This window comes from Triturus cristatus, chromosome 9, assembly GCF_964204655.1.
Source record: "Triturus cristatus chromosome 9, aTriCri1.1, whole genome shotgun sequence".
In the NCBI taxonomy this organism is placed as follows: Eukaryota; Metazoa; Chordata; class Amphibia; order Caudata; family Salamandridae; genus Triturus; species Triturus cristatus.
The window spans coordinates 678,934,046-678,946,598 of NC_140592.1; the positions used below are offsets into that span (position 1 = coordinate 678,934,046).

The following is a 12,553-nucleotide window of genomic DNA, read 5'->3' on the forward strand; positions in this document are numbered from 1 at the left end:
AAGCAGTCAAAGCAGCGAGATGAACGTTAATGGAATGGAAATTAAGGCCAGACTGCGCCAAATGCAAAAGGTACGGAAGGATGACAGCTTCCTTACATGTCGTCAGGTCAAAGTTCTTGGACTTGCACCAGATGCAGAATCTCTTCCACTTGTAAGCATAGGACGTCCTAGTGGAAGGTCGCTTAGCCTCCTTCAGTATATCCATACAATCTGCTGGTGGATTCAAATGGCCATATTGCACTATCTCAGGAGCCATGCCTCCAAACTCAAAGACGAGAGGTTGGGGTGCACCAACTGCCCCCCGAACTTCGTGAGAAGGTCCGGCCTGCACGGCAGCCGTATGGGAGGAAGGAGAGACCGGTGAAGCAGGTCCGTGAACCACCACTGTCTGGGCCATTCCAGGGCAATCAGGATCATCCGCGCCCCGGACTGGGACAGCTTGATGAGCACCGCCGGAATCAGGGGAATGGGTGGAAAAGCGTACAGAAAGCTGTTCGACCAGTCGATCCATAGTGCATTCCCCAGCGTCCCCCGCTGGTAGTACCTGGATGCGAAGTCTCGGCATTTGCTGCTTTCGGCGGTGGCGAACAGATCTACGTCTGGAGTCCCCCACCTTGCGAAGACGTCCCCTAGTACTTCGTAGTTTATGACCCATTCGTGGTTTTCCTGAATCAGTCTGCTCAGTGCGTCCGCCTGAACATTCTGCACACCTGGCAGATGCGTGGCCATAATAGTCAGTCCTCGGGCCAGAAGCCAGTGCCAGATCGACTGCGCCTCCGGCGACAGAGTGCGCGATCTCGACCCCCCCTGCTTGTTGAGGTTTTACATCGTGGTTGTATTGTCCGTCTGTACCAGCAGCGAGTTGGTCTGGAAGGACCGAAGGAAGGCCTTCAATGCCAAGTAAACGGCTCGGAGTTCCAAGAAATTGATGTGGTACGTCGACTCCAACGGGGACCACTTTCCTTGTATCTGTAAGTCTCCGGAATGCGCTCCCCAGCCTTGGAGAGAGACGCATCCGTCACGATCCTCTTCGTGGGAATGTCCTTGTGGAAGGGAACCCCCCTGAGGAGATTTTCCACCGAACACCACCACTTCAGCGACTGAAGAGCATGCAGAGACAGCCGTATCTTGTCGTCCCAAGAACCTGTCCTCTGATCCCACTGATCCTCCAAGCACTCCTGCAGTGGTCTCATGTGCAGCCGTGCGTGAGGAAGACACATGAGGCCATCGATCCCAGCAGCGAAAACACCTTCCTCACTGTCGTCGATGGGGCGGTCATAAGAGCCTGAGCCTTCCGAAGGAGTGATAACCGTCTCTCCTCCGAAGGAGACACGCTTGCTGACAGCGTATTGATGGAGGCCCCCCCAAGTACTGTATGCACTGGACCGGAGTCGGGACAGACTTGGACATTTTGACGTGCAACCCCAGCTTGTTCAAGAGAACGCACGTCTTCTGGAAGTGCGCATGTGCTTCCGAGAAGGAGGCGGCCTTGATCAACCAATCGTCCAGGTACGGGTAGACAAACACCTTGTTCCTCCGCAGGTGTGCAGCTACCACCGCCATACACTTCGTGAAGGTCCTGGGCGCAGACTTTAGCGCAAATGGCAGTACTGTGTATTGATAATGGATTGGCGCCGGAACTTCCTGTGCTTCCGTGCAATGGGCACATGGATGTACGCATCCTGTAGGTCTATGGCACAGAGCCAGTCTCCCCGTTGCAGCGGAGGGTAAATCTGATGCAACGATAGCATGCAGAATTTCTCTCTGCGAATCCATTTGTTTGCTTGCCGCAAATCCAGAATGGGCATGAACTCGTTCTTGTCCTTCTTGCGAACCAGGAAGAACCGAGAGTACAGACCTCTTCCCCTTTGAGAAAGAGGTACGTCTTCCACCGCCTTTTTCCTCAACAGGATGTCTGCCTCCGCCTGGAGCTCTTGCAGTTTATAATGTGAGCTTACCGGCAGAATCGCTGGAGGCGGGCTGATGAACCGAAGACTGTATCCATTGCAAACAATATTAAGCACCCACTTGTCCTGAGTAATTTTTCTCCACTCTGCCAGAAAAAATTGAATGCTTCCCCCCACTGGAGTGGGTAACGGTTGCAGGGGAAGTAATCGCTCAGGGCTCAGACCCAGCCGGGCCCTTGGTCGCTGTAGCGGACTGCTGGCCTCCTCTACCCTTCTGGCGCTTCTGGAAGGGTTTCCGGAACTGCTGCTGCTGTTGTTGCTGCTGTCCCGAAGCCTGCCCATGCCCTCTTCCTGCCGCCCCGAACCGTCTCTGGAACGGGCGCTTTTTCCTCTCAGGCTTCTCTAACCCGACAGCCATCAGGGTCTCTGCCTCAGTCTTCATGCAGGCCATTTAGTCGTCCGCATACTTGCCGAACAGGGTCTCCCCCGAGAAAGGCAGGTTGGCCACTCTTTGCTGTGCCTCCAGTTTGAGTGAGGTAAGGCGAAGCCAAGCATGACGCCGTTGGTTGATGCCATGACAATATCCATGTGCCGCTAACAGAGACAAATCGGCCGCCGCGCTGATAATCTGATTCGACACCAGCATCCCCTCACGCAAAGTCTCTAGAAAGTCCTTCTTCTTGTCGCGAGGCAGCAGCTCCGCGTACTGCTGGAGAGACTCCCACAGGGCACGGTCGTAGCGCCCCAACAGAGCCCCGGCACTTGCCGCCTTCATGGTGGTAGAAGCCGTCCCACAGACCTTTCTGCCCACCGAATCTAGCCAACGGCTATCCTTATCAGGCGGCGCTGTCGAGGAAGGAGTAGTAGCATGCTGCTTCCTTGCCGCCGTCACAATGACCGAGTCCGGTTTCGGGTCCAACCTCAGAAAAGTCGGGTCCGATTCCGGCGCCCGATACTTCTTCAGGAGCCTAGAGGGGGCTGGTTTCGTTACCGCCGGAGTGAGGAACAACTCCGTAGCGGGCTCCACCAATCCCGGCACTAGTGGCAGCAGGGGACGAGACAGGTGCTTCTGGTGCAGCGTCTCGAAGATCACGGACGTCGTAGGTGTTGGCACCGTCACTGTGATCCTTCGTTTGGCCGCACCCCTCAGTAGAACCTCCTGGAAGGAGACTATATCGTCGACAGGCGATATTCCCGTCCTTGGCGAGTCAGACAGCGTCGGCGAGTAGTCCCTGACAGACGATTGGGTGCGGGATCTGGTGCTGCGCCTCCTGCGGCGTCGCCCAGATGTCGACGATGCCCGTCCACGGCTCCGTGACCTTCCTCTCCGTCACGAGCGGGAGCGCGATCTGCTTGGCTGCAGCCGCTTCGGAGTTCACTTCGGCGGCGTCGGATACCTAGGCAACGACACAGACCGTGGCGGGGCCACAGGTGGGCCAGACGGTGTGTGAGGCGGAATGTTATGAGGAGGAGGAGGAGGAGGAGAAGACGGTGGTGGAGGCGGAGGAGTCTGCGGTGAGGGCTCCCTTGGCAAAGGAGGAAAGGGTGGCAACCTCGGCTTAGGAGGGGTATACACCACTGAGTACACCGAGCCCGGTGACTCCGTTCTCTCCCCTCGTGACCCCGAGGAACTCCCGGCGTCAGGACTCCTCCTGCGCTGCCTCGGTGTCGAACGACGCCTCCTCGACGGCGAACGCCTCCTCGACGGCGAACGCCTCCTCGACGGCGAACGCCTCCTCGACGGCGAACGCCTGGGACAGGTCCTCGACGTCGGGGATCCCCTCGACGGTGACCGTCTCCTCTTCGCCGACGGCGAACGGCGACCTCGCCTCAACGGCGAGTGCCTACGCCGGAACTGTTCGACGCCGATGACTCGATGGAGAAGTAGACGGCGTCGACGAAGATGCTGATGTAGTCGACGGCGGGCTGCTCAGCTCCCTCGACGTCGAGCGTCGACGCCGTTTCTCCCCAGAGCCCTGGGGAGACGGCGAGCAGACTGCAGCCATCTCCCTCGACACTGTAGTCGACGTCGACGGAGAATGGGGACGTTTGCTGGGCTTCCTACCCCTGGGAAGCCCCCCAGGGGCATCAGCATGGGCAGAATCAGCCCGTCCTGACCAACCTTGTGCCCTCAGCCTTCTGTCCTCCAGGCCTAGGAGCATGATCTTCATCCTTTCCTTCAGGGTCCTGGCTGAGAAAGATTGGCAAATGTCACACTCCTCTGGCACATGGGACTGGGGAAGGCAGACGATGCACACCCTGTGTGGGTCCGACTTGGCCTTCTTTCTCTCGCACTCTGGGCACCTGTCAAACAAGCCAGGCATGTGGACCACACAGAGCACACACAAGAAGGAAGGCAACAAGGTACTTAATATAGTACTTGCAAAGTGAACAAATCCAAATAAACCATTTGAAAAGGGAGAGCTCAATGCTCCAGGGCCCTGCTAGCAGGAGCCGGAAAAAAGAACTGAAAGTAAAAGGGACCTGCTGTGCATTCTGGGATACTGGAAAAGTTCTGGAAAGTTTTCTTAAAGGCACAGTATCCTGTTCTGAGCCACATAACGGCAGCCTATGGGGCTTGTCTGTCCATTCCTCCCCATCATTCCAGAGGCTTTTGCTGGTAGAGGCAGGTTTTTTCTCTGTGGAAAAAGCTGGGCAGGCAGTGCTGTTTGTGGAATTTTCTAGTTGAAGTACTGGACAGTGTAGCCTGTGGATATAGGCTGCATTATCTGTCTTTGAAATTCTCTCTTAAGTGTGGATGCAGGTCTGCATGGCTTGACAACTTAAGAGATTATTTTTATTGCTCCGGGGTCCCTGCACATGGGCGGGACGATTCACTAGATTATGACTATACACAGAGATCCCCTACTACAGAAACTATGTGACTGAATATATAGAAGAGGAAATTAGCATTGTATGACTACAAGCGGCACAGATGATGCTTATTTGTACTTCTGCTGGCTTGGGGAGCAACCACAACGTTTTAAAGATTGATGGCTATGAATGCCTGACATTTTGATCATCTCTTGCTCAAGTTACAATGACATTTTAATTACACCTTGACCTGTGTTTGGACAGCAATTGTTTAGGGTACTTTCTATGGTGGTTTTGATAGGATAAATGTTATAGGATACTGCACATCTACTTCCCTTATATGTACATTTTGAAGCCTAGACATGTGACAATACTGTGTATTGTTGTGATGCACGTGTCTTTTGAAACATTTGTAGATGTTTTCTGTTTGCATCTTCTTTAGTGGTTATGGAAGACAAGGCCACATGTAGCAGGAGGAATGGTGAACATGGTCTGCCACAGGATTGGGTAGCAGTCAAAGATTTGTTGTTGGGATGCTGTTCTCTGCAACCATCAATTCAGTTGAGGTGTTTGAGTGGGTGTTCTGTCTACGGCACGCCTCGAGATGTGCATTACTGTGAGTACCCCCTTTCCCACACTCTGTCTTGGCGCAGCTGGATTGTTGGTTCTCGGTCTACTTTTTGGTTAGGTGGAGATCTGTGGTGGAGGTTCCATAGACTTGATTCCCGTGGGAAGGGCAGTGACTGGGGACCCAAACAACTTTCACCTTTCCATTCAGGCAGAGATTTAGGATACATTGTTTCTTCCCCTGAAGAGCCTTTAGGGTTGTATCTTTGGTTGTGGGCTTCAGTTTCAGGGACGGTGGGTTTCATGATCTATACACTTTGCTAAGTTTTGTTCTATAGCCCAAGATTGTCTGCTGCTATGGCATTAGGCGCATGCATCTATAGAAGATGTTTGAATGGTATTTATGATTCATTAATGCAAAGCCTATACTGGTGTAGTGAGTGCTCCCATGAAATACTGTGACCTGTAAAGTAGGACTGCATTAATGATAGTGGTTCCAATATAAAAATGTGTACATGTTTGCAAAGTGTTGACAGTTTGTGGATATTTATAATGCTCCTAGAAAGCTCCTTTCCGACGTGGAAATGCAAGCATAAGAATGGAAGCAAGACTGGTGGTCATATTATTTCGAAAGCAAACTAATGTGCCCAAAAACATTTGTAACTTGAAAAAAATAGACAAGTTACAGGCAATTGTGCTTAAACATTGTGCAATTTGTTTACCTTCAAAATAAAACGTACCCAAAAATATTTGCAACATGAAAAAAGCATTGTTACAGTGTTACTAAACTATGGTGCCTTCTGTTAAAGACAACTTTAAATACAATTTCTGACACACCATTTAATTAGCAACAGTGGTGCCTCAAGGGGGAAGAGTGAACCTCTACTTCCTAGGAGACATTTTTTTTAATCATTAAAAGATTGGTTCCACTTCTAAACAAGACAGTTTTATTAAGTTTATTCAATAATAGCAACAACAAAAATTAAGTATTTTTATATACTCAAGCCAAATTGAAAGTAAAAAAGATGATCCCAAACAGCACAGCAGAGCGGTGCAAGTGAAATAAGTGAGTGTAAAGTGCGCTGGTGCTATACAGTCCATTTACATGAATAGTGACTGATTCAGGGTGCAAATGTGGCTGGTCCACAGAGTGAAAATGCTACAGAATCAAAAAAACAGTGCACTATTATTGTGTCAATGTTTCAACCCTATGCATACATTTTACACAGGGTCATCATCCGGATGTAGTGGCCAAATTTTCTCACGCCAGTTTGATTGATCACTTCCCTCAGTTGGTGAGTCTAGATTCTTCTCTGACCCATTATTTCAACTGTGGTTTTCATTGGACTTAAGAGTCCAGTGACCTGATAATTGTTGTTACGATGAGCTACAGCACACAGAGGCTCCACAGTGTTTTGTTCACTTATGTTGGTAGTCACCCAACGTTATTTCAGAGATACCTTTTTTATCACGGTTTCATTTTTTATCACATGTACTCCTTTCTCCCAGAGGTTACTACATTCATGGACGATCCAGTACAGCATGCTGAGGCAACCTAATGCCACAGGTTTCCCATATCTCATTCTACCTTTGTCAGTGAGTTTTCCCACAGGTCACAAGCCACCAACCAAGACTTCTTTAAAGAGGTGTTCTTGTTATAGTCACACGTTGTTTAACTTTCTTTATCCATTAGAGAAACCCAATCCCAGGGAACTTTCAACTGCATACCGAACGGCTCCAACCCAGAATCCTATACTGTTACACACATGTTCTGACTGGAAACCATACATTATAGGTTAGTTACCCAGTCTGTTGAATCCACTTCAACCGCTCGCGTGTAGAGACATATACTCATAGGGCATAACCGTATTGTCTTCTTACTACAGTCAGTCTGCTCTGCCGCGAGTACATTGTAAGAATTCCTTATTTGTGTTCTATGCAAGCAGACCCACTGACACAGGTTTTCTCCTCTGTAGGTGCTTCCTAAAACATGCGTCCTGATGATGACACTGTCTAAATTGTATGCATAGGGTTGAAACATTGACACAATAATAGTGTACTGTTTTATTTGATTGTGGAGAATTTTCACTCTGTGTCAAAGTGTTTACCGACCACATTTGTATCCTGAATCAGTCACTATTCATGCACATAGACTGCATAGCACCAGCGCACTTTACTCAATTTGGTTGAGTACATAAAAATGCTACGATTTTTTTCTATTGAACAAACTGAATACAACTGTCTTGTTTAGAAACAGAACCAATCTTGATTTTCTCCAAGGAAGTGGAGGTTCACACTCCCCTCCCCCCCCCCCCCAACCCACACTTGATGGACCTTTGTTTCTCTTTACTACTATATTACCCAGGTCCCAGGGTTACTGGGTTTTCCCTTACCCGTACACCATTTAATTAATCGTTGATGCCTGCCAACATTAAAAGAAAAATAATTGGGAATCACTGCAAAACCAATATTGGTAGTGTACAAATATTATAGGCCCTATTCTTAAAGTAAGCCACAGAAGTGCAACTGTAAGTTTATGACTTTGTATTGCTGCAGATTTGCGATATTGGGGAATTAAGTAGAATTTACAGAAGTAAATGTATTTCCCCAAGGAAAAACTCGCATCTCATCCTGAAAAAAAGGTTTACAGCATCCTTGTTGAGAGCAAATTTCTGACCTTTCCCAGAGTGGAAAACATTTGGTGAAGGGCTGGTGATGATAAACATTGAAGACTGAATACCTTTGGCAGGTACTTCAGTTTAACTGTTTAGATGAAGGTACTCGAAAAAAACTGAAGAGGCCCTAAAAATTTCTAAAACCATGCCCAGTTTTCCCTTACAAGACAATATTAGTCATAGTTAAATAAAATCTACTACTAGTGAAAGTGCCAGCATCTTCTGTTTTTTAATGAGCATCATAGATTTAACCACACTGTTTTACCCCTGGTTTGATAATGAGGGGTTCTTCAAAGAAGGTATACTGAGGGCTACACACTGAGTTCAGTGCGAGTTGATCACTGTGCCATGTTTTCTCTGAATCTCTAATCACTTTCACATCCGAAAGTAAGCCTTGAATGTTCAATCTTCACTCATCATGAAGCGGCCACTAAGGGAGTAAATAGGATTTCTAATTAGCGTGTTATAGTATTTAAAGACCTGGAACACCAGTAGTAAAGGACAGGACTCATTACACATCCTGTCCAGTAACCTCTTCCTGCCGGACCCCATAAAATGCCTCACAAATATAAAATAATGAAATTAGAAGATTTGTTTCACAGGCTGTATGGGAACAGGTGACTAGTCATCCACAAGTCTAATTCAGAAAAAAGTTTAATGCACAAAGTAAACACAAGCAAATATAAAGCAAAGCTCTTTGACTAAATGTAGAGACTCCATTACGGATTGACCTCTTCTGGGCAAAGCCAAAACACTGCTTCAGGGACCACCTTGTCTACACATGAAGACCCTGCTAGAGGTCTGTTATCTCTTAGTAAGAGAAGTTTGGAACCACAATTGAACCCTGATGTCAAGGGCAGCCAGAGAGACCCAAGTGATCCTTAAACAGCTGTGAAACAACTCTTTCAGATTTAATCTGCGGTCAGCAAAGCAAGCAGTGGCGGGTGGAGGATGGCACTCATTACCAAGTCAAAGGGACACATGAAGCACAGGAAGAGGCTCACCTGAAAGTGGAAGACGCCAGCGTAGCCGTCCTGGAAGCTCTGCCCATGAGGCACTACACGTTGGAGAATGGGCTCGTTCAGGGTAAGGGAGGCAATGGCAGCTAAGAGCCAGCAGTCACCTAGAAACAAACATGGTATGTGATGAGACAAAAGGGCTCTGTAGTTCGGGCAACAGTTCATCTTGCAATGTCAATCGTGTCACATGTGGAACGATGATCAGTCAACAGTCTACCCTTCTATGTTAGATTTTCGTTTTTTATGGCTGCCAACGTTTGGATTGTCTATCTGGATGCTGCTGGCATTTACTACTGCACTTAAGTTAACTGAAAGTTTCCTGCTAGCCAAAATACTACTTTAGGCAAGTTGGAGCAAACTTCACCGGCGTGAAGTTCTACAGATCATGGCTTTAAGAGAAGTGGGCCCAACAGGTACAGCAACCATCCAATAGCATTATGTGTGTTGGCTAGAATCCACACAAGAACGACCGAGGAAGACGGAGGGCTCATAGAGCACACTTCAGTTGCACGTCTACAGGCAATGCATAGACCATGCGGGCCATTTATCAAAAAACTGTTGCATCACAGTTTGTGTTTGTTTTCAAGAAGTGAAACCTACAGAATAAAATATAAATTTGTAGCTTTCTGGAAAGAGAGAAAGAAGAAGAGAAGGAAGACAAGTAAGGCGGAAGATGAGGAATAGAAAGAGAATGAAGACCAGGAAGAGGAGGAAGAACGAGAAGGAGTAGGAGGAGGGAGGAAGTGCTGGTGTGCGTTTGGGATATGGACAGTCTATTGTATAGCCAAAAAAAACCATTTACATTTCAAGTAAAAAATAAGGCTGCCACATCAGAATGCACAGACACATTTGTCACAGGCCAAAGTGACTAAAGCAAAAATGTCAGCAGCTAGCTCAAATACAAATGATAAAAACCTAGAGCCTCTATTCTTCCAGGCATCAAGATCTCTACCAGGACAGCTTAAGCTGTGCATCCAGAACTGCATAAATGCACAATCTGTACACTGAGAATTAGTTCATGCACCAAAGAAAAAACTAGTTAGATGGCATTGAACAGGCGGTGGGTCTCACTGCTGATCAATATCTTTTCATACCTGAGAAGTCTCACCTCTCTGTAGCAGGTATTGCCTAAAAATAAACATCTTCAGGGTCACTGTAATACATCACATCTTTAACTTAGGTTGCCATTTCAGGGGACGTCCCTACACAGACATTGCAACCCTACACTTAACTAGATGGGCGACAGCTGTAAACAGTAGAGTTGGATGGAGAAGCTCAGACCCCTCTTGGAGGGACACATGGCAGACAGACTACTGGACCCAGCCATGTTGGGCGAGGTCGCTTCCCACTTGTGTACTGGGGTGTGTTATACCATACATTTTCAAACTGTGCCACGAATGAGCCCTTTCTGCACTGAAGTCTCATCACAGCAAGGGCGAGCAGTCATATGTGTCTCAGGGAGGTAGTATGGGGTTCAAGAGATCAGAACAGGAGTCAATCCTCAGATAGTTAATTTCCAACCCAGTGCTGGCCTTTTTGTCCAAAATAGTAGCAACAGCCCCAATATTTTGTGGAGGCGCCACGAGTTAGGACAATGTGCAGATTGTCACTGTTACCCCAACAGGTTCCAATAAGCACTCCGTTCAATAGTTCGAAAGACCGGTTTAGTTTAGGCAGAAAGTCCTACGTGCTGGTACTCAAGCCCTTGGAGGGCATCTCAATCTTTTGTTTAAGTCATAGATGAAGCTCTGTGTTACCTCATTGATGGTCTTGCAGATAAGGTGGTGTCACAGGCGCAGCCCGCATCCTAAGTCTTTGCAGCAGTCTCTCGAAAGAGGAATTTAGCACTGCGAGTTCCAACATAGAGAATGATGCCTTCGGCAGTTGTAGCCTACCAGTCAAGTGCCAACAGGTCCTACAGCAAGGCAATTGCAGCTTCTGTGTCGACTTATCAGTAGCACTGTATCATCGAAAGCTGCAGCTTCCCACACAAACCAGGCTCCACGTGTCTTCTTTCTCTCCGATGTCAGCAATAGCATCACCACCTCCCGGTCCACAGCAGTTGCCAGCGGACACAGTAACAATTACTTTGGTGAAGTCTTTGAGGCAGTTTGCACCCCCCAACCTTTTAATGAGAAAAGGAGACCAACTCTTGATACGGTTAACACTAGGCTTTACTTTATGATGTAGTCTACTTTATTTGGGTGGTCTTCACATCTACAACACATACAACTTCTCCTCCTTGACAGTTTCGCCTCTCGCAGGGCCAGGCACACTCTTTCAGTCACATAGCAGGTAGGCAGGATTCTAGGCAGAATGTAAACCCTCATTTCCTCCAGCACACAATGCGGACTTTAGCTGATGTGCCCGCTCATCTGGGGGACCAGCAATCTGGGAGAACCAGTACAGGCTACACAGCATCACTAAGTACTCTGCGGAGCACCCCCTTCCATGGTCATGAAAACTTGGAACTTGAACAAAGTGGTGCATTTCGAATCCCACTTTTATACACATTTTCCAGACAGAGGATGTGGTTCCAATACCCGATGTATAACCAGTTTGGTTGGTTTCTCTTTCACATCACCTCTAGGCTGCTTACCAGACACAGCATTTGTTTAAAGTGATTTTTCTCACAACAGGTACCAATGGGGCTAGCTCAATTCAAGGAGCACCCAAAACATGGGCACAATGAGGTGGGAGATTTCAGCTTGTGGCGGTCATCAGGCTTCTTGAAGCAGTAATCTGGGACAGGCAAAATGGAAGGCTGGGTCTATAAACATACTCACCTTTAACACAGAAACTGCTCCCCCTACACCTTACATCAACCAAATGACAGGGTTCAGGCAGTATTAATCAGAGGTCCCTTGCTAACAAAGTCCCATGGAATTTTTAAAGGTAGCCCCAACTCTGTCCTCCTCACTTCAGTGTCTGGGTCTCATCCTTCCAGCCACAGGAATGCAGACAACACACTTCCAGTGTCAGGGGAAGAGATCCCCCATCCTCTTTTGCCTTGCTAAATTAGGGGCATCCAAAATGGATCCCCCTGGTTTCAGTGTTCATATTCACACAGATACAGTCTTTCTACCATTCTGGTATCACGCTCTGACTGTACACATACATGCGCTCATCACAAATACCAACTTAACATACTTTCAATGTTAAGGACACAAATATCGATTCGAAAAATATAGTGGACCAAAATCACATCATTAAATATGTAAATATATCAAATTAGAAAAATGTAACATTATGTTCACTATAAAAATTGTACTTGAAAATCATTACATTTGCAAAAATATATATGTATACACACACACATCAGGAAAACCAAAACTAAAATAACTTTGAAAATTGATTCACAAAAATAAAAAAAAATTTTAAAGTACAAAACACAATTTAAATGAAAAAATATATAGGCTTTGAAGGGTCAGAATTCACTATTCCTACTCCAAACTAAGTACAAGTAAAGAACTTGGACTTTGGAGGAGACAGATTTGATTAGTACCACACCATTCTGAGCAGCAGCAGGTAAAGTGATGGACTTTGGAGAGGTGAGATTTGCTATTCCTAC

General features: G+C 47.3%; 1 protein-coding gene across 1 annotated transcript in view; it reads right to left on the reverse strand.

The window, feature by feature from the left end:
* Positions 1-12,553, reverse strand: part of LOC146798487 (calpain-1 catalytic subunit-like) — a 224,882-nt gene that overhangs the window by 109,553 nt on the left and 102,776 nt on the right. Inside the window, exon 4 of the mRNA XM_085625759.1 lies at positions 8,968-9,086. Within this exon, the coding sequence (XP_085481885.1) occupies positions 8,968-9,086 (119 nt within the window). The remainder of the gene's footprint in view (positions 1-8,967; positions 9,087-12,553) is intronic.